The sequence below is a fragment of the Gouania willdenowi genome, chromosome 16 (assembly GCF_900634775.1).
Source record: "Gouania willdenowi chromosome 16, fGouWil2.1, whole genome shotgun sequence".
In the NCBI taxonomy this organism is placed as follows: Eukaryota; Metazoa; Chordata; class Actinopteri; order Blenniiformes; family Gobiesocidae; genus Gouania; species Gouania willdenowi.
Window position 1 is genome coordinate 6,254,576 of NC_041059.1, and position 25,303 is coordinate 6,279,878.

A 25,303-nucleotide genomic window follows, 5' to 3' on the forward strand; every position below is an offset into this window, starting at 1 on the left:
CCAAAAATGTCTTTTTTACAACAAAGAAGCCTGACATCCAAGATCAAGATATCCCTAATTGATGTATCAAATCAGGTGAATAACTACAAAATAAACACTATAGAACCAAAAAGGCAAAAAATAATCAGTCAAATGAACAATGTATTAATAATATCATGTATGTGCTGTCCAAAACCTTAGATCAATCAATCAATCAATCAATCTTTATTTGTATAGCGCCAAATCATAACCAATGGTATCTCAAGGCACTTTACAGTAGAGCAGTCTTAAGGACGGACTCTTCATTTTATGGATACACACATATGCATATATACGTATATACACATACATATGTATCCCACACCCAACATGAATTCATCATGGCGGCAAGGAAAACCTTCTGTTAAGCAGCAGGAACCTTGTGTGGATCCCATTCCTATGATGAACAGCCATCCACGTTATGCTGTGTTGGGTGTGTGCAGAGAAAAGGGTGGAGACAGAGCCGCTGAGTCTCTGTAACTCCACACTGAGGATCCCACGGACCTGCAAGACAAAAGCCAGAAGGAGTACAGGAGCAAACACACAAGGGAGTAAGCAGACATAGAGGGAGTGTTTGAAAGAGGAATGGGACCCTCTCCGGTCCCTCTCTAACCTAAATGACCTAAATGAGATAAGTGTTTTTAATTCTAATGACGTGATCTTTTGTTTGCTAGTAACAGCAAAATCTATTTTTGGGTGACGGCCATCTTTAATTGTCTAATATGACGACCAAATTTAGAAAAAACCACGTGTGCAAAATTTCATGCTTCTAGACAAATCTGCACAATTATTTCCCGAAAAGACCAGAATAGGTGTAAATCAGCAATTTCTCCAAGATACGATATAACATTGGTTTTTTGGACAACGGTACAATATTTGGTGATATTAAAAGTTTGCCGCGATTTGATTTAGATATGATTGATTCATAGGCCTTCGATCAATTTGACATTATACACCCAATTAACAAAATCAGTTACATTTCACCTAAAGCTAGTTAAAATGTGCAAATCATTTTGACAATTTCTATCGTCAAAATGGAATGGAATACTGGAATTATTAAGCGGAAGTCAAGGAAAGTCAAAGCGATCAGCAGACGCCTCTGAAGAAGACTGGCAGCTGATAGTCGAAACACGTCAGGTGATTAAAGTAAATTTCCTGAAAAATAAATTAAACCATAACATATGAAATTCATTTATTTTAGGAAAATGCCGTGTTTTAACGATGGTGATGTTGACTGATTGTAGATTCGTACTGTTAATTTTCTAAGATGAATATTTCCTTAGTCAGAATACTACATCATAATCTGAACTTTGTGGACACATTGTTCTTAGGTTCATAGTACATATGGGTATTGCTGGAAAAAAAAAAAAAAAAATTAACCAAGTTAACCAAATTATTCTATTCCCATCGAGGACTGAATCACTTGTAATTTGATGCAAAAGAGAAAAAAAAAGTATTTAATGCTGTGCTTGACTAAGTGTTTATTCCTGGATGTTTTTCTTTACATTTCAAACATCGACTGCTGCACCCGAGGCTCACAAACAACATCTGGTTCATCCCAGTGATGTCGGTGAGCTTTTATTTGTTCCTTAAATAAATTACCAGCAAACTTCTACAAAAAATGCTATCTCACTCCATCCATTATTGTCAGTTGCACTGTTTAAATCTAAAAAGGCAAACCTCTGGGTTCTAGCTTAATGAAGCTAACACTAAGTCTACTGGGTGTCAACCTTCTGTCGTTACACACTTAATGAACCAACCTGAAACCTCGAGCATTGATTTATCATTAAATCCGTCCCTCAATGGCATCCTCGCAGCTGTGGGAGACCTTTTGATAATTCTCATATGTCTATATTTACTGTTTTTATTACCCATGGTCCTGCTGGGTTCCAGGGGGTCTGCGGTGAGAATGGGCTCCGTGGCTTTGGATGGACGTCCGACACCGGCTTTATTTACAGCACAGACTCTAAACTGGTACAGGACGCCTGCCTTCAACCCAAACACGGGAAAGTGGCACAATTTCTGCATGTCCTTGTTGCATCGAACCCACTCGCACTGACCAACAACACATCTGAGAAAAAAAGAAAAAATACACAAACAATATAATTCAATTATATATTTATGAATCTGCACAAATAAGCAGCAAACTAAAAATGTACAAAACCAATTTTAAATAATTCTCACAGCAACACAGTGCAAAGCCTTGATTTGTTCGCTTTGTTCTTGACAACACGTCGCCACTTGGAGTAGTAAATAAAGATAAAAATTCTGCAGGTTTCAAGTTAAAAAGAAGTTGTTAGGAAACTGGGGGTCTGCAACTACTTTTCCCAGAGGGCTGCACTTTTCCTAGAAGACACTTTTAAAGGACCAAATACTAATCTATATAATAAATCTATAATATTGAAAAATAAACTGAAAAATGTTTTGCATGTCAACTGCCAGTTTTCCTCAGAGGTGTCTGCTGATTGCTTTGATGTTTCCTTGATTTCCGCATAATAATTCCAGCACGTTCTTTTAGGATTTGTTACGGTTTCATTTATTCAGACAACTGCTTGTCAGGATATTTACTTTGATCTCCTGACATGTTTCTATGGTCAACTGCAGTTTTCTTCAGAGGTGTCTGCTGATTGCTTTGATTTTTCCTGGACTTCTGCGTAATAATTCCAGCAAGTTTTTTTTAGGATAATATGTTAAGGTTTCATTTATTCAGACAACTGGTTGTCAGGATATTGTCTTTGATCTCCTGAAATGTTTCGACCGTCAACTGCCAGTTTTCCTCAGAGGTGTCTGCTGATTGCTTTGATGTTTCCTTGATTTCCACATAATAATTCCAGCAAGTTCTTTCCGGATAATATGTCAAGGTTTCATTTATTCAGACAACTGCTTGTCAGGATATTGACTTTGATCTCCTGACGTGTTTCTACTGTCAACTGTCAGTTTTCTTCAGAGGTGTCTGTTGATTGCTTTGATGTTTCTTTGACTTCCACGTAATAATTCCAGCAAGTTTTTATATGTTAAGGTTTCATTTATTCAGACAACTGTTTTTCAGGAAATTGAAGCTATAAATGAATGTGGGGACAATAAAAGGCACAAGAGCGTTTGAATTGTATTACCATAAAGTAATAATAACCAATCTACACAAAGAAGGGAGATAGGAAATGGCTTTAGAACATAAAATACTGGTCATTGCAGCAGATGTTGGTGTTGATCAATCACGATAGAAGTAAGGAGCATTCCTGCTCTGCAATGCCCATAACACAAAGCTACACACACGTACACAAATGAAGATGAAATGCATGAATGCGAGCACAGTTTATCTCCATTCCTCTACATGGGGATCCTGATGGATTAGATTCGCTGATAGGTGTGGCATCTGTTGTCCCTGGGGAGTTTTTGACTGTGCTGTTAACAGAACATCTTGAGCTGATAATTACCATGTACATCATTCATCTCCTGTGAACTCTGCCCGATTACAATAAACAATTGGATTTCCACAGCAGCACACCAAGCAAGACAAGGTTCAACAGGCTCGTCCTGAAGTGGCTGTGTTGTGGAATTAAGTCTCCTTATGAGCTTTGAATCAATTAGACTTCTTTGTTTGAGTCCAAAGTCTTTCCATCAATACTTTTCTTGTTGTGATTACATTTCCTATAAAAGTCTCTAAAGGAAATTATAAAGGACATTGATTGCCCAAATTCTTTTACTTTGCTTGCACTTGTTTGTCTCCCTTAAAGGCATAAACTTTGTGTGTTCCTTTTTCTGTATATTGACTGTTTCACTTGTTATATTCCTTGTTTCTTTGCTCTGACCTGGAAGCATCCTGCTCTGGCCACACCAGCCACACTCGCTAGGTTCTGTTGTTTGTTTACAGTTCTTCATCTCCTTGTTGACCTCAGTCGAGGTGAACTGCAGAACATCTTCGAGCTTTCTTCTCACTGTAGCCTATGTATGGGCTGACTTTTTCTTTAAACTTTTTGGTTTTTGAGAGGATTCTTGATGCCCTCTGATGCAAATTTCTGCAGTAAAGTGCAGTCTTGCACCTTCGAATTAAATAGAGGTTGGGTAATTCTGCATTATTTGATAGATGTGTCTCAGTATCCAATTATTCAAGGCTAATCTTTGTTATTTTTCAACGAGACAGACATTAAGTTGAATGCAACATGCACCAGAAACTAAGAGTATTCGGATTATATCGGCCTGCATCCATGATCTAAAATATAATATACATTGTTTTTATTGGATTTATTGAAGTCATCTTTCAGGGTCTTCCATTTTATTTATTTTATTCAATTGGAGAACCCATTGGGTCATAATAAATGGGTCAGTTTTTTTCATGCCTATTGTTGCTGACTATTATTTTCAAAATAAAACCACTTGATCAAGCCTTTTTCTAACATTCCACACTACAAAATAAGTAATGAAAGTATGTATCATTTGTGCCAATACTGTATCGGGTCAATATCAGTATCAGAAATGCTGTAATGATCCCGGGGGAAATTATTATTATTAGCTGATGATTTTTTTTTTAAAAATAATTATCAGTATTGGCCGATACACAAGGCTGCAATATCGATATATCAAAATTGAAAAAATTATATTGGAAAACCTAAACCAGGAACTTGATTTTCTTTAACCCAAGATTCCCTTAATTTAATAAAACCTGGTTTTATAGAATATCATGTTTATGTTACCTAACACTAGTAAGGGGACATGGTTGAGATTGATTATGAAAGAACTTTGTATGTTATTGGGTAGATTCTCTTTTGTTTGGTTCCATTTAGAGTATGTGTCAAACTCATGGCCTGGGGGCCAATTCCAGCCCTTTGGAGCATCCAATTCAGCCCGCAGGAGAAAGTAAAAGTTAGAGAGAAAACATAATTATTGTGTAAATGAAACTCAACACTCTCAGTGCTTATATCGCATGATTGCAGCCATTTTGTTAGCAGCCAAACTGTTAAAAAAAAAAAAAAAAAAAACCTCTAAATTCTTCCAAAATCCTTCAATTTTCCTCAAATTATTATATAATATTTCCCTTAAATAGAAATTGGCCAAAATCTAGGAAATCTATGACGGTTTCTTAAAAACTTGGGCACAATAATGTTGAAATTACTCATTTTCCTGCATAAAATTTGTGACCCACTACAGATCAAACTGCTCCGTGTTTGGCCCCTGAACTAAAGTGAGTTTGACACCCCTGATTTAGAGTAATGCAAGTGATCCAAGTGACTAATGTTTAGCCAATTATGAGACTTTGCATTCTCACTGTTGATAGAATTATTCTTCTGTTAAAAGCCAACATGAGCCTTGATTAATTGCATGCATCTGTAATAGCATCTGTCGAGGTTTCCTACAGAAGTTACTCATAAACTAAACAAGCCACAACAAGAACTTTTTAAATGCTGTGAGATTAGCAATCTTTTACCCAAGTTTGTTGGATTCGATTTGTGCAAATGAGATTACATGTTTAAAATGCTGAACATCAGTGGCGTGTGGATGGGATTTACTCTCACCTCTCCACATAATAACCCTCAACAAGTGAAGCTCCATCTGCACTGGGCGGCTGCCAAGAGAGGAACACGTAGTCCTTGTTGATATCGGTTACCTGCACAGCCAAAGGAGACGCTGGACCTCCGAGAACGGCTGCGGACGCATCTAAAAGAGCAGAGGAGCAAAACGAAGGCCATGAGTCTCATACAGAGAGTCAGAGGACAAACAAGTACAGACGGATAGAAACCTGCTTAAAGAAGTCAACACAAATACTTTGCTATAAGCTGAACCCTTTTTTGAAAAGTGTATAGTTTCTATGGTGCAGAGGTGTCAAAACAAGGTTCTGGAGAGCCTCAGTCTTTGAGGTTTTAAAGCTCTCCTCATTTCCTCACATGAACGACTGTGGCCCACGAGGACTGAGTGAGGACAAAACTGACAGCTTTTGTTCTTAAAGAAAATAATTGTACAGTAGAGACCTAACTGTAGCTAACCTGGTTTAAAGGAAATTGTTATTAATTCTTAATCATGGCATTTTACTCAAGACCACACGATTGGAAATCAAGATTTGCCCGAGACCAGAATGCAAGACCAAGACTTTCGGGAAATGAGATCAAGTCAAGACCAAGACCAAGTACTTAAAAATCAATTCTAAAAACAATGACAAGGTTGAACAGTTAAATTGTATTGGGTTTGTATTAGCACATACACATATCTTGCACATACATTGGTCTACGATGCACTGGCATAACTTGGGCTGTGGGATACAACTCGTACTGGTCTTAACCTTAAACACGTTGATCCCAAATACCTTTTTTAGGTATTACCACTCACTCCTTCCCTCTGTCCACAGCCACCACCATTATACCCAAGCTTCACACTTGTCACCAGACTGGCTTGATTTCACAACACAATATGCACAACTACAACTTCTCATCTCACTCTCACTTTAAAATAATCAACTCTTCCCCAACCTTTCCGTTTCTGACCTTGAGTCTCTCGTCCCTATTCCCTTCCCCCCTATAGTGTTCAGATGTATTTCTGACTAGAAATAAGATGGACTGATTGCTGAGTTTTTGCAGCTGTATGACACATAAGGCACTGGAAAAGATTCAAAAGGATGAAGCACAATCAGTAAGCCAATGCTAAAGTTTTTAAGTCAAAATACATCAGTAGTTAATCAGGAACAGTTCCAAGTGCTTTTCTTTGTTATCACATTAAAGACCTCAAAGAATAGCAGATCAGTGCTGGTCTCAACCCGTCTTGACAGAAAATCCCAAGTCCTGCAAAGCCAAAATCCGAGACAAGACCAAGAGTGGTCTCGAGGCCACGAGTATTTTAACACAATCACCATAAAATTGAATATTCAAATTGCTAAGGTTTTGTCACCTTATTGGTTACTCTGCAACATATACAGGTGATATTCCGACATGGCAAAATCTCACTTCCCTGGCAGATCTCAATTTTCTCTTCAGAGTATTTTTTGAAAGTTTAAATTTGCATCCTCTCTCTCTTCTTCCTTGTGTTTATTATCAGCCTATTGAAACATTTATTTAATTTCTGCTATGATTCTTTCTCAGCTGTATAGTTGGGAAAGTTATGAATGTAGAAATGCACACACACAGCAAAGCTCTACGATTCAGTAATTAGAACCTCCAGCTTTGGTAAGGAACAAGCTCCTTTATGAGAAAACAAACTTTTTCAGAGTGATTTACTAGCTGTGCCCATGTTTGTGTTTCTGTGTGTGTGTGAGTGTGTGCGCGCACCCCAATAATGAATAATTCAGAGTGTATTTCACAGCTTTACTAGCAGTTAAGGCAAGCTTACACACATAAATCATTCATATCAACCATTTGATACAAACATTATAATCTCCCTTGCAGGGCAGCCTGATTTTCATATATTTGTCGAGTCATACGAATGCTGCATTTTTGCTGCAAACAATGTATCAAAAAACACAAAAAAACAGAAAAAGCTGAGAAACATATATGACGAAGTTAACAAGCCCTTCACTAGAGCACTTTGATTGATGGTGTAATTTTCTCTGTATGAATCATCGTGGGTTGTTGACAGGAAATGAAAAAGGAACCAAAATCAGGTGAATACAAATAGTGTTTGAAGGGGGGGAGGCTTTGGTCAAAACACTGTTATTTCAGCTCTAGATGGTGACTCCACCCATGTAAACACTTGCACATGCAAAGGTTTCATCATCTCAGATAAATCAGCAAGTTTTTTTCTAAACAGTAAAAGCAACATTTCACTCAGGGCGAAATGTTAGAATTGGTCGATGTGATTCAGTGAGTGACAGAACACATTGATAACATATTTTGATGTGTATTAAAGGTTCCATCAGTAGTTGCCAAGACAACAGCTACTTTTCAGAAAAAATGTGCATTTGTGTGTGATTATTTTAACAACTGCTAGACTCCCAGATAAAGAACAGAATGCTGACTGTACCTCTACTATAGAAAGTAGTGGTATTGCATCGATCTGAGCCAGATCCAAGTCTATTTGAGTTTACGTGTTCTCACAAAGCATGTGCTGGTTTTCTTCAGGTACTATTAAGTAACTGCAGTATGGATCTTGTGTCTGATTGTTTCTCTGTATTTGAGTTCTGGAATTGACTTTCCCACAGTGTACACTAGCCTGTGTTCTGATATGTTAACTGAACAAATACATTTGTTTTGGCTGAAATCAAATGTATTTGGGTATCAATTAGTGCTGTTGATTGATCCTGGTGCAGCGCTCAACATTTTAGTCAATGCATTTTAATTTAGCATTTTTTTTGGTGTAAAGTGTAAGAGTGACTGCCCTTTACGTGTTGAAACCCGACTATTACAATTTTATTTTGCTATTGGCTGAGATCAATATTCTGTGATGTCATTGGACTGTCGTGCATTACTGTTGGCTCCGCCCCTTCTTTAAGAACTGGCACTTGTGGACTCTGCAATCTGTGGTGAGTAGGTTGGACTGAGATAATTGTGAATAGAGAAGTACAGTGAGTATTGAGTAGCTAGTTAGTATACATTTGGAGATTTGATAGTATAGACTGGGCGTGTCTTATTTGCTCCAGGAGCTCCGCCCATAATCAAGACATTTTTTGAATTTCCCCCTAGTGGCATGTCAGCAAAAACCAGGGAGGTTAGTTACTTTTTAAAGAGTAACAAAATAATGAGGATTTTGTTGGGGCCAACAGTGCTGCTTCGCGACATAGGAATCCACCAAAACATCACAAACCACTATTCTGAACCATTAATTAAATGTAATTGTAATAGCCAGGTTTCAACCCATAGAGGGCAGCCACTATTACATTGTAACAACAAAATACATCAAATTTAAATACTTTGACTAAAATGTCAAGAGTTGGACAAAAATCAATCGATCAACACTACATTTGTTGGCCCATGATTGGCCCGCTTGTTATAGTGAAAACGGAGATTTTTCTCAAAAGACATATATATATATATATATATATATATATATATATATAAATAAATAAAGAACCCTAACAGGCTCATTAATGGGTGGGCCATGTTTTCAGGCTCGTTCTGACATTGCACCATGCATAGTGTGTATTGAGCCCCTAGTGCAGAAGGAGGAAGGTTAGCATACCGCTTTCACATAGCATGGTGTGGTAAAGTAAATCTTCCTTCTCTACATTGTCTAATCTTGGTTTTGCTTTCAACTCATCAACTCATTTGGAGTTAAGAAGACTTTTATCCAACAGCATAGTGGGTTTTAAAAATAGTTTAAGTTATTCTCCCTTTATATTTGACAATGTGTATTAAAATACAGTACATGTTCAGTTTTTTTTTGTTTTTAAAATAAATAATCACGTTATTCCTGTTCAGGGTTGCAGGGTTCTGCTCGTGTCTAGCTTCAGCTAACATCTCAAGGCTTTCAAGTATCCTAACACACATGCTTTTGGATGGTGGGAGAAAACCAATAGTATGTGAAAAACTACACACAGTGGAAGAACCCAAGTGTACACCTCAGGGTTTGAACCCAAGACCTTTTTTGCTTTAATAAGCATTCCCCTCATGAAAATTAATGTTTTAAAGGTGGCGGTCCTTACCCGTTACATACACAAAAGCACTGTGGTCCTGTGTTCCATCCCAAGTCTTGAGCCGGGCTGTATAGACTCCTTCGTGCTCCTTGTGTGCAGCATGTAAAGTCATGGTGGAACTGCTTTCACACGTTATAATGTCCACCTTCTCAGACTGCTTCAGTTGCACACCTATTTGAAGAATTAATCAAAATATGACAGATATGGATTTAATTTCCAAAGCATGGTGCATGTGTTTTCTTTGTGCTCACCATCTCTGAACCAAAGGACATCCTGCTGAAAGGGCAGCAGTGTGGAGGTAAAGCTGCACTGTAGTGTGAGACTGGTGCCCTCTTTTACCCAGGTTGTAGGGAAGGACAAGTCAAAATGGGCGTCTGGATGCAGAACTTGCAAAATAAAGGAAAGATGAAGCTTGTAGTTGTTTAACTGGCAGCATTTTACAGTCTAAGACAGTGGATCTAGAACTTCTTTGGCTTAAGTACCCCCTTTTCTCTTCTTTCAAGTCCCCCCCTTTGTCCGACTACAAGATTTTGCTTAGAAAACTATTTAAAAACCACAATAGTGCATAATGATGGAATGAACAAGTGATAAACATTTTGAATCATTTTTTTGTAAATAAGTGGAAAGAAACAGTATTTAGTGCAGTGGTTCCCAACCTTTTTTGGATCGTGTCCCCATTTTGATATAAAAAGATTCACAAAGTGACAGCATAGAAATACAGTTTAACTATTTATTTAACTATAAAGACGTCTCAGGGATGTGTGTGTGTGTCAGTATGCGTGCATGTATAGTATGGAAGATATGTATGTTTTTAACTGGATCCTGGAGAAACATTCTCTCATCTTGTCTGCACTACTGTGTATGGTTGGAAAAATGACAATAAAGCTAGATTTGATTTGATTTAAGATTTTGATTTTTAAGTATGTTTTTAATTTTTTTGAAATAATAAAACACTTCAAAATGTTTAATTTTTCAGAAACTTCAGGCGACCCCACATGGGGTCCCAATCCCAAGGTTAAAAAACCCTAATTTATTGACTCCTGAATAGATTTATTTCTAATTTCTGTCAAGACTGACACTTTGTTAATTTTCCACTCTCTCGCTCTCTCTCAAGAACCATTGCCTACCCCTAGGGGTACACATACCCCAATTTGAGAAGCACTGGTCTAAGAAATGCCCACATGTCAAAAACCTGGATACCAGTGACAGGTTCGTAGTTGGCCTGGAGCTGTAAGCTGGTCTTTTGTTGATGGGTTTATCAAAGGTTACAGAAAAGAGACCTGAACCATATGTAAGATATATAATTCAATATGTTATAGATGACTGCTGCAAATGTCAATGACGCACTACTATTGGCGAACCATTAAAAGCAGAGCTCTATCTGTAGCGTTAATGTTGGTATTATGAAACCAACTCATTATTGTTGACGTATGCTGCTCGCTCCTCTGAACACTCTGAGACTGTGTCGTAGGAACCATGACGTGAAACTGAAAAGATAAAAACCAGAGGTAGCAACACAATCAAAGAATCATGCATAGTCATTCTGGTGTTTTATGTTATGAATACTAAGAGAAATCCTCAGCTCATTCCAAAGATATTCATGTGCAACAGTCTTTGATGTCTGTAGGCTAGAATTTCTTCTGATTGTCTGTCTGGAATATAAACTTACTGAATTACTTCACTCACCTTTACTTCCATTGTATTCTAAATCTGAAACTTTGCATGATGCAATCAAACTGTTGTTTCCTTTTAGACTTAGACTTTCTTTATTGTCATTCAAACCTGAAATGTACAGTACAGATAAGAACGACATTTCGTTGCATTGGCTCGTATTGCAGGATTAAAAAAAAGAAAAACAGCAGCAAGTATTTACATAAGGGAAGTAGTATTTTAAAAAATAAGGTGCAGATATTGTTTAAAAAGTAGAAAATGTTTCATATATTAATGTAAATTATTAACGAGAAATCACGTAGACAATCAGGCAAGGACTAAAATTTACGATTTTCAGGTATTCTCCTATAAATTTTCATCAAATATCCAGAACCAATGAAGCCTCAACAAGGTTCTTCATTGATAATAGTTGAGTGAGAGAGCTGTTGATGGAAGTTCAGAGTAGAAAAATTATTTATTAAGAAAATGAATTTAAAGCCAGTGACTTGGAGTTTAGGGTTCTTGGTGGATCAGTTGGATGTATCCGTAGGTTACTGACACCCATTATTCTTTGGCGGTGCTGTTTGTGCACACGTTAGTCAGGGACAGTCGATGGACTGAGTTCATGATATAAGTTACAAGATGTTCTATTAAAATTTGTTTGGTTTTCAACTTGTTATGAGTTTTTCAAGTTTCAAATGGAATAAAATAACCAATAAAATAGATGAAATTAATTCATATTCAGTGTTGTTTTGGAACTGGTTACATTGTGTTGTTTAAGGGTTCCTTTTATTTAGTTGAGCAACATATTGAAAGACTATGGCTGTGTTTAAAATGGCACACTCCATACTACACACTACAAACTGAGTATATACTGTCGACTATTTACTAAGTATGGTCAGAAGGATTAGGGTGATGAGCGTTCCCACTGAAGTATACTTCCAATTTTCCACGATGCATTTTGAACCTACGACAAAAACCTGAAGTACACTGAGGCTAAATATCTCTTCAGAACTTTCCAAGGTGGAAAATCAACAATTTAAAGAGAGAAAGTGACCAAGTAGAATATCAACATGTGCTCATTTGATCCACTAAACTCGTGGAAACTTCTGGTTAACTTCAAAACAACAGCCCTATTTACAGTAGCCTGACAGAAAACTAATGGAAGACAAGAAGAGATGCTTTTGTTTTGAAAAGGGGATGTTTGACTTTTAGCTTGAAGTTGGTCCCAGGACGATTTTACATTCCGCTTGCCATGCATCATGGGACGGTTGAGTATGACTAGTGTTCCCCACCGTGCATACTTAAAAACATCTGATTATTTCTCGCATACTCAATCTTTCCATACTATCTAATAATGTGAATGCAATTCATACTAATTATGACTTAGTATGAGTAGTACTTTAGTATACCATTTCCAACACAGCCTATGTTTTCCACAGCTCAGTGTCTAGATGTTAGGTGTCCGTATGTAGTCGGTGCATTAATGCCTGGTAGTTGCTGTATGTGTGCATTTGAAGCCTTTTGGGAAGCTTGTGGTGTGAATAGGTCAAGATAAATTTGCTAAAGGACATGATTGTTGGGATTGGATGGATTTCTTGCATGCTGAATAACCGAATAAGGAGAGTTTTCCTGAAGCCTTGGTTTGAAACTCACTGATGTTCTGTGAACGATCGGATCCAGCCATGGCTCCATGGTACGCTGAGAGGCAGAGTAGGGCAGATTGGAGGAAGACAGCAAAGGTCAGAGATATGGACAGTAAAAGAAAATGATAAGGTGTAAAAGATACAGAGAAAATAATCCAACAAGGGGCAGTCACTTATTACATGAACCTGGGCTATTTTAACATTTAAGAGGTTGACAGAAAAAAGAAGACTGCATTTCTCAAAGATGGAAACAGGAAGTTCATTTTAGATTTTTCCTTCCGTTTTCCATGATCATGGAAAGTTGGAGGCTCTACACCTGTTACACCATTAATTTAAACGACATTACATCATCTGCTAACGGAGAAGATACTTGTCACTTAGTACTATAGTCAGTGATGCCAATCTTTCTGTAGGTCTTCTCTCTTTCCATTCCATATCCTGCCAGATGAAGTCAAGCAATGAGCACTGAGCTTTCGTTACTCTTGGAAATGCGCAAAAAAACCCCACTAAAATAATGCTATGAAGTTTTTACACTTTCACGAGGAGGTTTTTCAGATGTTTCGATATTGAAATGTGTCGCAAAATCACAATAAAAACACTTGTTCCGCAAATGCAAGTCAGAACGTGACGTATCAGGTCACATGACCACACCTCTCTGAGAACACACAGCGTGGTGTGTGTTGACAGAAGAGATACTGAGACATGTCGTAGCATTATACTTTAAAATGATCACTGCCATATTAGACAGCAAACAAGTAATGCAGAGTGTTACAATGACATTTTGAGCGTCCATCTTCCTGCAGCAAAGTCTCGCGAGATGAGATTTCGCAGGAGTTAAGAAACTCCAAAACAACCTTTAATGAACAAGTTCAAAGCGCAATTATACTTTGTCGAAACTTTAGAAATATTGCTTTTAGTTTGCAAAAAAAAAAAGTAATGGAAACAGCTAGTACCAAGGCTGACCGCTAGTCACCAACCGTGGGCTTGGTCATCTGCAAATAATTGTATATTTTCGTAGATGACGCAGCATCTTTAACTAAACCTTGGCCTATTTGGCCCGTAACGATCTTGATTTCATTCCTATCCTTCTTATAGGTCATTAAATCTGAGGTTAAAAGATTCAATCAAAAATTAGAATACTTTATGCAAAATCAGCATATTGTACAAATACAGTGGCTTTGATGTTGTTCCTGACATCAACTTTTTTTTGGTTCAAATCTATTAACGTGACATGTTTCTAATGTAAAAAACAGGCATGATTTTGTCACAAAGTGGAGCAAACAGTGCTCACAGTTCACCACGAGTGTTCCAAAGGTCATTGCGTCACCGAGGGAACTCTTTGCCACCACTTTATACTCGCCAGCATCACCAGGAGAGCACCTTTGGTAGAAGATACACACAGTGGACATGCATTTTAGTTTTCCAACTGTCACACTAAAATCAGCAGGATACAGTTACGGCAATTATTATATTTATCATCATATCATCAAATGTGTGTTCATGTGTACAATTTTTCATGTGCTTATGCACAACGACTGCATTATTCATTGTACTTGTCAAGAGATTATACAGAAAACAACTATCTCGGGAACACAACCAGGACAAGGACACATGGCCAATGTTTCTCTTCTGATAAAGAAACTGTTGGAGTCGGCATGAGTCAACCTTATCAAACCGGTTGGAACCAGCTCACAGAAACTTTGGGCGAGTTAGAGAAAAAAAACTATACATCTGTGTGCTATCTGGGGAATGAAAGGACAGAAAGCCCTTTTCACAGAACTGGTGTACACGCTTTTTTTTACATTTCTTCCCCTCCGGGGAACGGGACTTTGTCTCTGTATTTTTTAATTGCATCATCCTTTTAAATTTTATAAAGACTTTTTCAACAAAGCTGTCTCAGTGTGGAGTTCATCACACAGGGCAAACATTATGGGTTTAACCAGAGGATATCTGAAAACCAGCCACGACAATACAAGAGATTTTTTTTTAACTCTGAGATGTTGAAATATAAAGATATCACCTGCACTTCTGACGTGAAATGCACAACAACCCTCAAACACATTATCGTCTGGCCTGTTAGGGCAAGAATTGTGCTGAACTCAAATCTACCGGGAGCTGGAGCAATTTGAATTGGACAATTCAAATTGACAGCCCCCCAAAAACAGGTTTTTCTATTACGAGCCAACAAAAAGTCACATGATAAAAATTCAAAACACTTTTCTAAGGTTTTGGACAGGAATATTAATACATTGTTCATTTAACTGATAGATGTGTTTCTTGCTTTTTTCATTCTATATTTTGCCTGATTTGGTACATCAATTAGGGAAATCTTGATCTTGGATGTCAGGCTTCTATTTTGTCCAAAACCTTTGAATTTTTATTTTATTTTAATTATGTGACTTTTGGTTGGCTAGTAACAAAAAAACTGTTTTTGGGTGGACACCATTTTGAATGGTCCAATAGAGCGACCCCATTGAGAATTGGCTCCTGTTCCTGGCAGATTTGAATTCAAAAACCACAAGTGTGCCAAATTTCATACTAGACCAGACTATTAATGTTGCTAAAGATTGCAGCAGATTTTTTTTTTTTTTTACAGGCACAGGTGACCTACCTTCTGATCTGGAGGCAGACCAAACCAAATTTTTGTTGAAAGCTGTAATTCCACGGTTGGGCAGACGGGATGAGAGGTTTTCCATTCTTAAACCTGTGGAAAGTGTTGAGTTAGATTTGTGGACATGAGTGCAGGGCCGTGATTACCTTCTAATAATGGAGTATCAGTGAAATGTCAAACAGTGAGAGGGTAAAGGCATTGAGCTTTCCCTCTACCATCTGCGAACCATTGTTTGGAGCACAACTTTACCGCTTGCTGGGCTCCCATATGTGTTGGCAAAACCCATCAGCCAGAAGTTCAGGAGATCTAAAGGTGAATACTGAGCACCCACAATCCTTTTCATCAGCAGGTCTCACAGGAGTGGACGTATCAAGGTCGACAGTCTGGCAGACTGCCTGAATTACTGCGGGTGATTTCATATTAATATCGCGTGTGATATTCATCACAGGATGTCAACGCAGGAGTGTCATTGACCAAGTTTTTTCTTGTCAGCAACACATTGACTTTGCTTCTCTCCTTTTAGTAATGTGTAGCTCTAGACTAAAACCTGTACCCAACGTTCAAAGTTTGCTGTTTTTCGACTTGAATTTAATGTAAAATGGTCATTTTTAAGCCTTGCTTTATGATTCCTTTTGCAACTTTGTGAACTCTTTCAGCTCTACCATTCTGCTAGTGTTTATCACTTTATCAAGGCAACTATAATATTAATAGTGGAATTTCATCTACACCTAATACAGGGCAAGGTATTATACAACTGGTAAGCTTTTTCCGAGTCATGACCCCATTTTTATATCACATTTATGTTGACCCCAGAGACTTTTTGTTTGTTTTTGATCATATTTCTGCTGTAGCGTGCAAGCGCAGGGAGAAGATAACCAAGCTTTGTTGGTAGTTTAAATCATTGAAGTGGTTACAGTTTTATTTGCCAAGCATCTGAACCTGGTGGATAGCCGTAGTCACAGTTGATGTGGGTCGTCAAACATTGTATATTTTCCTTTGAATGTGTCATGCCTTCTGTTTATCTGAAGTGCCTTTCCCATAATATGCAACAGACCCTTCTCATAATATGCGCTGTAAGCAGCAGTGCCAAAAAACATCAAAGTGCTGCAAACTGTCAGAGTGCCGTGAAGTGTCGCAAAGCAGCGTGTGTACAGTTTTTAGCGAACATTAAACAATTTATTCACGAACTATTGATAGATGGCCCAAGGGCAGATTACGTTTGAGGAATGGGCTGGGTGAATACCCGTGCATTAGAACAAGAGATCATGAGACTTGATGCATTAACTGAAGACGTTTCTTTCTCACCAAGAGACTTTTGGGGTCGGACAGCCCTGAACTTTACAGCAGAGTAGCACCGTCATGCCCTCCCACACTGTGTGGGCCCTCAGAGGGATCAGGAAGTCCGGGGCCTTCCGACTCAGCTGCTCCAGGTACTTGATGTGAGAGTTTGCCTTCTTTTCAGCCTGAAAAAGAGAAATAAAGAAGTTATTGAATGCATTGTGTGTATATTTGATTCAAAGTTTGATACCTGTTGACGAAGAGCCATCCTATCTATACGTGTACGTAAAACACGTTGGCTCCTGATCACGGCCAGCTCCGTCTTCTCGGCCTCGTTTCCAAACAAAGTCCACTTCTGTCGCTGGTACTTTTCATTAGTAGTCATGGTTTCCATCAGGGTTTCCCTGGTGGTTAAAATATACATAATTGAACAGGATTTCTCTTTTTCATGATACATTCTGGCTTTTGATTTAAAATAATGTTATTCAAACTGAAAATCTCTCGCAGAGAAGCAGCAAATGTAACCTTGGCAATTCATTATTCTTGATTAACTTTAAAGATAATTAGAGTTTCTGCAAATTGAAACTTTGTGAGAGCTCTAAACTAAACAGAAGAATAAAGCAATAGAGGAATTATTTTAAAGAATGATTTGAGCCATTTCTTAAAGTCATGCAGAGAGAGGAAAATATATGCATTGGTTCTGGAAGCTGAAAATGGAAGAAAAATTAGGACGTCCAAAAATCGCCCCCCCCACTTCCCCCTCCCTAAATTGGCCATATCTCAAAAAGTACTCATCCGATCAAACTACAAATTTGCACTGTGTGCCAATTTAATAATTAAGGAACAATTGGTAAAAGTGTGTGTGATGTCCTGAAAATGTGCTGAAATGACATGGAATGAGCCTATTACTACTTTGAGGACCTGCTTTAGTGTACATGTCTTTTCTCAAACATGGAAAAAAAAGTTTTTTGCCTTTGGCACTGAAAACGCTGATCGACCAATCCAGAATTCTTTCAGATGTCGACGGTTCAAAGAGCGACTAGTTATGTCACCCACTTGATTTCCTTTACATCAAGTTTGGTTGTCATGGAGACATGATGCAGAAAGGGGCATGTGTTTCATCTTCTTTTTATCCCTGTGGCAAGGTAACATAGGATGCGACTTTGTGCGGATGGTTTAGTGTTGACGTGTGCGTGGAAGCTTGTGCCACACGGCACTTTAAACTCATTATACAGCCTGTGTTAGCCCACAGGTAGTTCATAATGCATACACACATGGCACGGCTTGTGGGATTCTGCGTATGTACAGAACATGCACATGGCTGCATACTTTACTCTTCATCCATATGCATGGCCATACATACGCACACCAGCAGCTCGTACAATCATGAATATTGCCAGCAATTAAACACAAGCATTTTGATATATAACTCTCATTTCCAGAGGGGTGTGTGCATCCTAAATATTCCTTTGATTGACATTCCCAATAGCTTCATTAACCCAGGGTGTGTTTTGTCTAATGTAATGTCACAACAGAACCTGAGTCTTAAATAATCAGTGAAATGTTTCTGTAAGCTTGGAAGGGCACCAGAGCATGACTGGCTCTACGAAGGTTCTGGAATATTCAGTGAGATGAAATGCTTGCATAATCTGTACACATGCATATTGTTTGTACCCATAATGTGCTGGTGGTCAAAATTAAACATTGCAGCTACGAAGCTTTCGTTTAGCGGTGATTTGTATCTTTGAGAACAACAGAGATTTAATCAAAGTTAAAGGCACTTTTTTTCTCTACTGCATATGATTGAGAGAGATTTTTATTCATGTTGTTGATGTCATGATGATTTTAATTGATTTTACTGATGATTTTAAATGTTCTTATTGATTTTAAACAATTGAATGTTTTATCATGTAAAGCACATTGAGTTGCCTTGAGTATGAAATGCGCTATACAAATAAATTTGCCTTGCCTTGCCTATAGAACAGAAAAAGCTTCATTTGCATGATCTAACCTGAAGCTAAGAGAACAAAACCATTTAATTTGGAAAGTAACATGCAGTTTAGAAGCCTGAGAGTATTTGGCAAAATTCTATCTTTGTGAACCAGATGGAACAGGGGAAATCTCCTTCATGCCAAAACAGCAAAAAGAAAAATAATCTCCCAATCAACTGAAATTTACAGAAAAAAAAAACAAAAAACTACAAAATACATATATAGTGTATATTTAGGGAGAAAATATATTTGTAACAGTCAGTGAGTTTACATGCAGCTGGAGAAAACCAAATACATGGCTAAATATGTTAGAAACTGGATTTTTAGATGAATTTAAATAGTTTAGCCAACCTGGAAATTGCGGATTCATAAATGGAAAGCCGTTTCAGCATAAATTCGATAATCGTGACATCAAACATAGTTAAGCTAGCTACTAATACTAAAATTTGGAGTACATGTACTCAGACTTGATTAACTAGTGCAGGAGTAAAATAAAATGCGTCACTAGTACCACTTTATATGCCAAGAAAGGGGCAGGGAAAGGAAAGCCGGAGTACCATTGGTTTTTAAAAATGTTACAACCAATCAGTGAGGCCGGCTCTACGCAGGGGCAAGAGGGGGCAGCGTCCCCTCAAATAAATGTCTTGCCCCCTCAAAGCAAAATTTTAGAAGTAGTGGAAAAATCCGCCAAAAAGGCGACACGAAGACAATAGTTTCAGCTTCCTCTCGTCTTTGTCCTTCCGCTGTGAGCGCACACAGACACCTCCCCTCAGCCCTCAGTAAAACATCCAATCACTGTTAGTATGCAAATGAGCCAAGAAGTAGCCAGACAGTGTGGTGTCAGGTTTCCGTATGGCCACAGAGCGGAAACTTTTAAGAAGCAGCTGCGTTTTCTCACTACTGCTTTGCACTGCTTTGTTTCATTTTATCACAGCAGTAGTTCATAAAGAGCTGTGTAATGCATCCGTATTTCAGAGCTTTTAAAAAGTGTAGTGCTCCTGTGGAGTGGAGAGAAAGGAGATTTTTGAACTGTTTGGTTGCTAACAAAAAAAAAAAAGAAGAAAGAAAACAACATGTTCTGTTCTATATCTGTTGTGTTTTATAAATTAGTTTGAGAATGAAAAAAAAAATGTTCATAAGACTACCTTTCAGTTTTGCAACTATTGATTCTAGTGTGTGGAGTCTTACTTTAGGTTTAAATGAATTTGACAATTATATGTTATGTTGTTGGTAGATAAAATCTGAATGAAGGATGTTTTATTTCTATTTTAAATCCCACCCTCCAAACCCCCTAACCCTAACCCTTTGACGTCTCACCATAAAAATGGTTTAGCAGGCCTTGTTTGGAATTATTCTTTTTAGCACATCTTCAGCTGTATGAATTCATAGTTAATTGTTAATTTTGACAAACTGTAAAAATGCAATAAACTTAAAAATCCCACAAAAACACCAAATCAGAGAAGAAAAAATGGGTCTTTTTACTGTGAAAAATAATGTGTAACAAAACAAATTTGCAACACATAAAAAAGCGGGAAAGGCCTAACATAATTGCAAATTTTGTGTTACTAGTAATACGAGTAAATGTCTGAGTTTTTATGATATTTTAAGTATATACTGTAAGTTGATATTAATGAGCTTGATAGGAGCCACTCTACATTCTGCACACGCACAACTTTTTTTTCCTGGTTCTAGCCTTACATTTACCATTTCAAAAATGGGAATTCCATGTTTTCTGTCCATTTTTCATGATCATGTAAAAACCCCATAAATATCAAAACATCTGTTTTATTTCTATCATTGATGACTTCTGTCAAAGTAAATGATGTCAACATTCTAATAAAGTTTTTAATCTTGTTTTATTTGCATTGCGGAACATAAAAAAAGCTGCTGCTAAGCCTCCAGATAGTGAAGTAATCCCAACATGGATATAACAGGACAAGGTGCCCCCTCAGCTGGAGACGGAATTTGGAAAAGCAAATCAAGACAATTAATGCTACAATGCTCAGTGACCTTAACCTTATTTCATCTGGGATTCTGTCATTACTTCCATGACATTCTCTTTACGATTACGACAGAAGAGCTCTATTTCTGTCCTGGGTAGATGATAACAAGACTTGAACAAGATAGATCAAATAATCCTTTTTAAATACAGATGACCTGATAGGAGCAAATTAGGCTTTTAAGCTTATTTCCAGCATGACATACAAGAACCATCAAATTTATGTAATAATGCTGCTTTAGAAAAGTTACTCAGCTGATTTTTCTTTAAAAAAAAACTTAATCTAATAGACTATCGTGGAGAGTTTTCCTAAAAATGACAGTCCAAAAAAACATCTAAAGAAAATAAAAAAAATCAATGTTTTAACTGTTTAAACCAGGGGTGTCAAACTCATTTTAGTTCAGGGGCCAAATATGGTTCAATTTATCACACTTTTAGACTGGAACATTTAATCATTATTATGCTCTAGTTTGCACCTTCACATATAGATAAATGATAAAATATTTATGGCACTGATAATATCAAAGCAATAAGTAAAAAAAATCAATCCCTGCAGGATCTTCACTTTCAATTTATTTGATTTTGCGATGCATTTTTAAGTAATTTGAGGAAAACTTGTGGAAAAATTTGAAGAAAATTGCAGGATTTGGGAAAATATATATATATATATATATATATATATATATATTTTTTTTTTTTTTTTTTTTTTGACAGTTGGAGATTAAAAATGACTGCCGTCCTGTGATAAGGGTTAGGATGGGGGGAAATGTGAGCCCTGCTAATATTCTATATTAATTTTTAAAGATCTGTAACTGAATTAATTGGTAATTTCTGACTTTTTTTGCTTTCCTCCTGGGGGCCGTAGAAGATGCTCTAAAGGGCCGGATTTGGTCCCCGGGCCTTGAGTTTATTATAATAATAATAATAATAATAATAATAATAATAATAATAATAATATAATTCCCCTCTGTATATTCACATGAGCACAAATGACAACTAAAAACCTTGAAAATGACACAAAATTTAACTAATGTAGTATTACAGAATATGTTTTGAAAAGTTTGGTGTTCTCAGTTGAAAGAAGCCGCTTCCTCCTCCATATGCACCAAAAATAGAAGCAAACCCTAAAAGCTTGTTTTCTGAATGACTACTTGTCCAACACTGTATGACTCAGTTGAATGAATGGCCGTGGCTTTGGAGCTTCATAACATCTGTGGAGCAGCAAGTGAAAAGGGACCCAGCTGGCCTTTCAGCAAACCAGGAAGTGTGCACAAAAAGAGAAAACAAAACAAAAAAAAAAAGCTGATTTCTGGTAAATCTTCTGCACTGTATATTAGACCGCTGTGCAAAGCACCAGAGGAACTTGACCAAATCTCTAGCCAGAAATAAGTGGAGTGGATCGAGTTTCAGGAAATAAGTCCCTCTGGAGAAAAAGTAAAAGCTTTGCCTCTGTTTGTGAAAGACTATCCCGTGGTTCATTTGTTTCTATTTTGCATCCCCTGAAGTCTTTTACTACATGCTGGAATGAAATGGCTTTCAATTGTCAATGACCACAGATGGAGCTTCATGGTCAATGGTTTTCCTTGAATGAATTCCATTTGCAAACATATTAAACTTATTTTAGCCATTTTGTTGTTGATTATACTCTTTTTTTATATAGCTACACTGTCCCCTCAAAGTAAAACACAGAGTCCTCATAAACCCTTTAATTCAGACTACTGTATTATTCAGCAGGCTCAGTGAAATGTGGCTAGAGTTGCATTAATACAGTGGCAGTAAAAGCGCACAACAACGCAAAACTGTGGGCGCCGCAAATGGCTGCTCCGGTGTGTTGTGTCTTCTTTCACTGCAACTACCAAGTCAAATTCCTCGTATTGTTCTAAACTGTACCTGGTCAATAAAGCTGATTCTGATTCTGATTCTGAACTAAAGCGCACACACAAATACAAACCCTGCAACACAACACAAAAGCAGTCCGGTAAAAATCCACGAAGAAGAGTGAGGAAAGGATCAGGCCTGGGAAATGATTGGGCACTGACACAAATTCAGTGCCAGAACAATTTCAGAATTTCTACCCCACTCAGTGCCAGCCGTTTTAGAGCATTTTGACTGATTTTTAAAGACCCACAGAATATTTTGTACGATGACAATCTGAATTCTGATTCTTAAAGATTAAAGTCTCTTTATATGAAAAAATAATTTTGTTTCTCGCTTGTTTTGTTCTTCTGTAATTCGCAGTTGAATAGAGGAAAGTTTCACACAAATCGCTAATTTGTGACATAAAGCTCAGAAAAACATATTTTTCTGAAAAAACTAGTGACTGAAGCATTTATTTATTTATTTTGCTTTAGTGACGCCCTTAGCATTGGTTTCCTTCTATAAAACTACAAAAACAACACTGAGACCGGGCTTTTGATGGCAAAATGATTATTATTTTGCAACCTATGTCAGGCTTGAATGGGGATTTTACTGCATTTTGGCATTCCTCCAAGTCTCTCCCCCCGTCATTCTCCACAAACGCAGAGATTACCCGTTTAGTTGATGGTTTTATCTCACGATGGCAACATTATGAATAATCCACTCAGGTCCACACATGTTCTGTGTTAGTATGTGGGGCTGTGAGCTGCTGGATACGCCACAATATGATTCCGTAGCGACATAATATCCCCCGTTCCTGCTTCTTCCTCCTTAGCTAATGGTAGCATCAGTGGCTAATCTCTCATCTAAAGGTGCACTGCTACCACCTTCAGGGCACAGTTGGTCACTACATCTTAGATATTGATGAGGGACCTCCGTCAGGGTGTATTCTAGTAATCTCCGTGAAAAAACGTAAATGACGTAATATTACGTCAATGGCACTGAAAGAGTTAACATCACTCTTCTTCATGGATTTTTTTTTTTTTAATGTATTAATGTTATTGTCACTCTTCTTCATGGATTTTTACTGGACTGCTTTCGTGTTGTGAGCTCTCAGGGTGTTTTGTGGGGTTCTTCATTTTGTGTTCGGAGCTTTTACGGCTACCGTAAATGAAAGCCGGACAAAAGGGTCTTTAAAAATGAATCTTAAGAAAATAATAATAGAGAATAGACAAAAAAAAAAACGCAGATTAGACATGAAGGCATCTGATTGGTTCTTTCCATAAGGACCGAATGGCTGGGATTGGTCAGAGTTCTTACAGGATTGCGACAACTACAGAGCTCTGATCGTTTTTGCTATTTTTTCTGAATACATAATGTGTTTACCACTCTGAGGATGGAATTTCACCCAGAATAACACAAAGTGTCCTCATTTAACACTCTTTACAATCTGTGTTTCTATAGGAGTTGTAGAAACATTATCTAAAGAATTGTAAGAATTTTTTGCACCGCATACCAACTTTAAATGAACACATCAGCGTGTCAGATACAAAGAGATTATTTCAAATGTTTATAAAGGTAATCTACACCTAAATTCAAGGGTGTCAAACTCATTTTAGTTCAGGGGCCAAATATGGAGCAGTTTGATCTCAAGTGAGCCACAGATTTTTTCCAGGAAAACAAGTCATTTCAACAACATTGTGCATTAGTTTGCACTTCATAAAATACTAAATATGTAAGAAACCGACAATATTGGAGCAATAAATCTTGCTCTTCACTTCTTAGATTTTTGGGACCAATTTCTCTTTAATAAAGGAAAATGTTATGTAATAATTTGAGGAAAATTGAAGGATTTTGTAAGAATTTTGAGTATTTTTTTCCCATGCTTTAATGTAATGCTGTGGCCTTATTCTATAAACTAACCAATAACAACCATAAGAACAGACATGAAATCTGTGGCCTTCGCCTCAGAGGAAGCTTTTTAAAGTTCCTCTTTAACGCAGGGTCGGCCTCATTTGTGAGGTTTTTTGTTTGACGTTATTGTTGCCAAAATACTTTAAATGGTTTACTAATAAAAATGGTTCCCAGACTGCTTGGAGCACTACTGTAAAAAAATGTAATTGCTGTGCTTAAAGCTTCCTCATTTGTTCACAAGGTTGCTCTTACCTATGGCACCAACTGAAAACATGATTAAATCAGGTTTTTAGAGAAGTTTGTGCAAACAGTAAACAATGACTTGATTAATGTGATAAGGCCAAATGATTATTGCATGGAGTATTTAAACCTCCATACACACAGTAGGTGTATAATATCAGTCTGTCTATATTATACCCATCCTACAGCAATGCAAAGGTTCACAAAAGTCTCACCATGTGCGGTGCCGGGGGAAGTTTTCTATGCCGAGGATTTCTTTAACAGACATCACATCAGCTGGTATGATGGGGAAGAAATCAGAGTGAGAAGCGTCTTCATCACTGGGGGGGGGGAGAAACACAATTTAATTGTCACTTATTGATATTTTCCATAGAAACAAGTAAAAGTGTACATATGAGCATGATGATTTGTTATTTTTCATTGATTATGACACCTTTTCTACCTTCAAATGAGGTGTTCTTTTCAGAAAGGCTTTTGGTTAAATTGCTTTTAATTTTTATTATCTTTTTATGATGTTCCTCCTGTTGTTTTAGGTTATCTTGTGTTTTA

General features: G+C 37.3%; 1 protein-coding gene across 3 annotated transcripts in view; it reads right to left on the reverse strand.

Moving 5' to 3' along the window:
- Nucleotides 1-25,303, reverse strand: part of myom3 (myomesin 3) — an 84,639-nt gene that overhangs the window by 39,762 nt on the left and 19,574 nt on the right. For all 3 annotated transcript variants that reach the window (XM_028471589.1, XM_028471588.1, XM_028471590.1), the window contains 10 exons: nt 24,970-25,074; nt 17,004-17,157; nt 16,781-16,938; nt 15,476-15,568; nt 14,156-14,244; nt 12,875-12,919; nt 9,820-9,954; nt 9,578-9,739; nt 5,529-5,670; nt 1,890-2,089 (listed from right to left, as the gene is read on the reverse strand). In XM_028471589.1, coding sequence (XP_028327390.1) covers nt 1,890-2,089; nt 5,529-5,670; nt 9,578-9,739; nt 9,820-9,954; nt 12,875-12,919; nt 14,156-14,244; nt 15,476-15,568; nt 16,781-16,938; nt 17,004-17,157; nt 24,970-25,074 — 1,283 coding nt within the window. The remainder of the gene's footprint in view (nt 1-1,889; nt 2,090-5,528; nt 5,671-9,577; nt 9,740-9,819; nt 9,955-12,874; nt 12,920-14,155; nt 14,245-15,475; nt 15,569-16,780; nt 16,939-17,003; nt 17,158-24,969; nt 25,075-25,303) is intronic.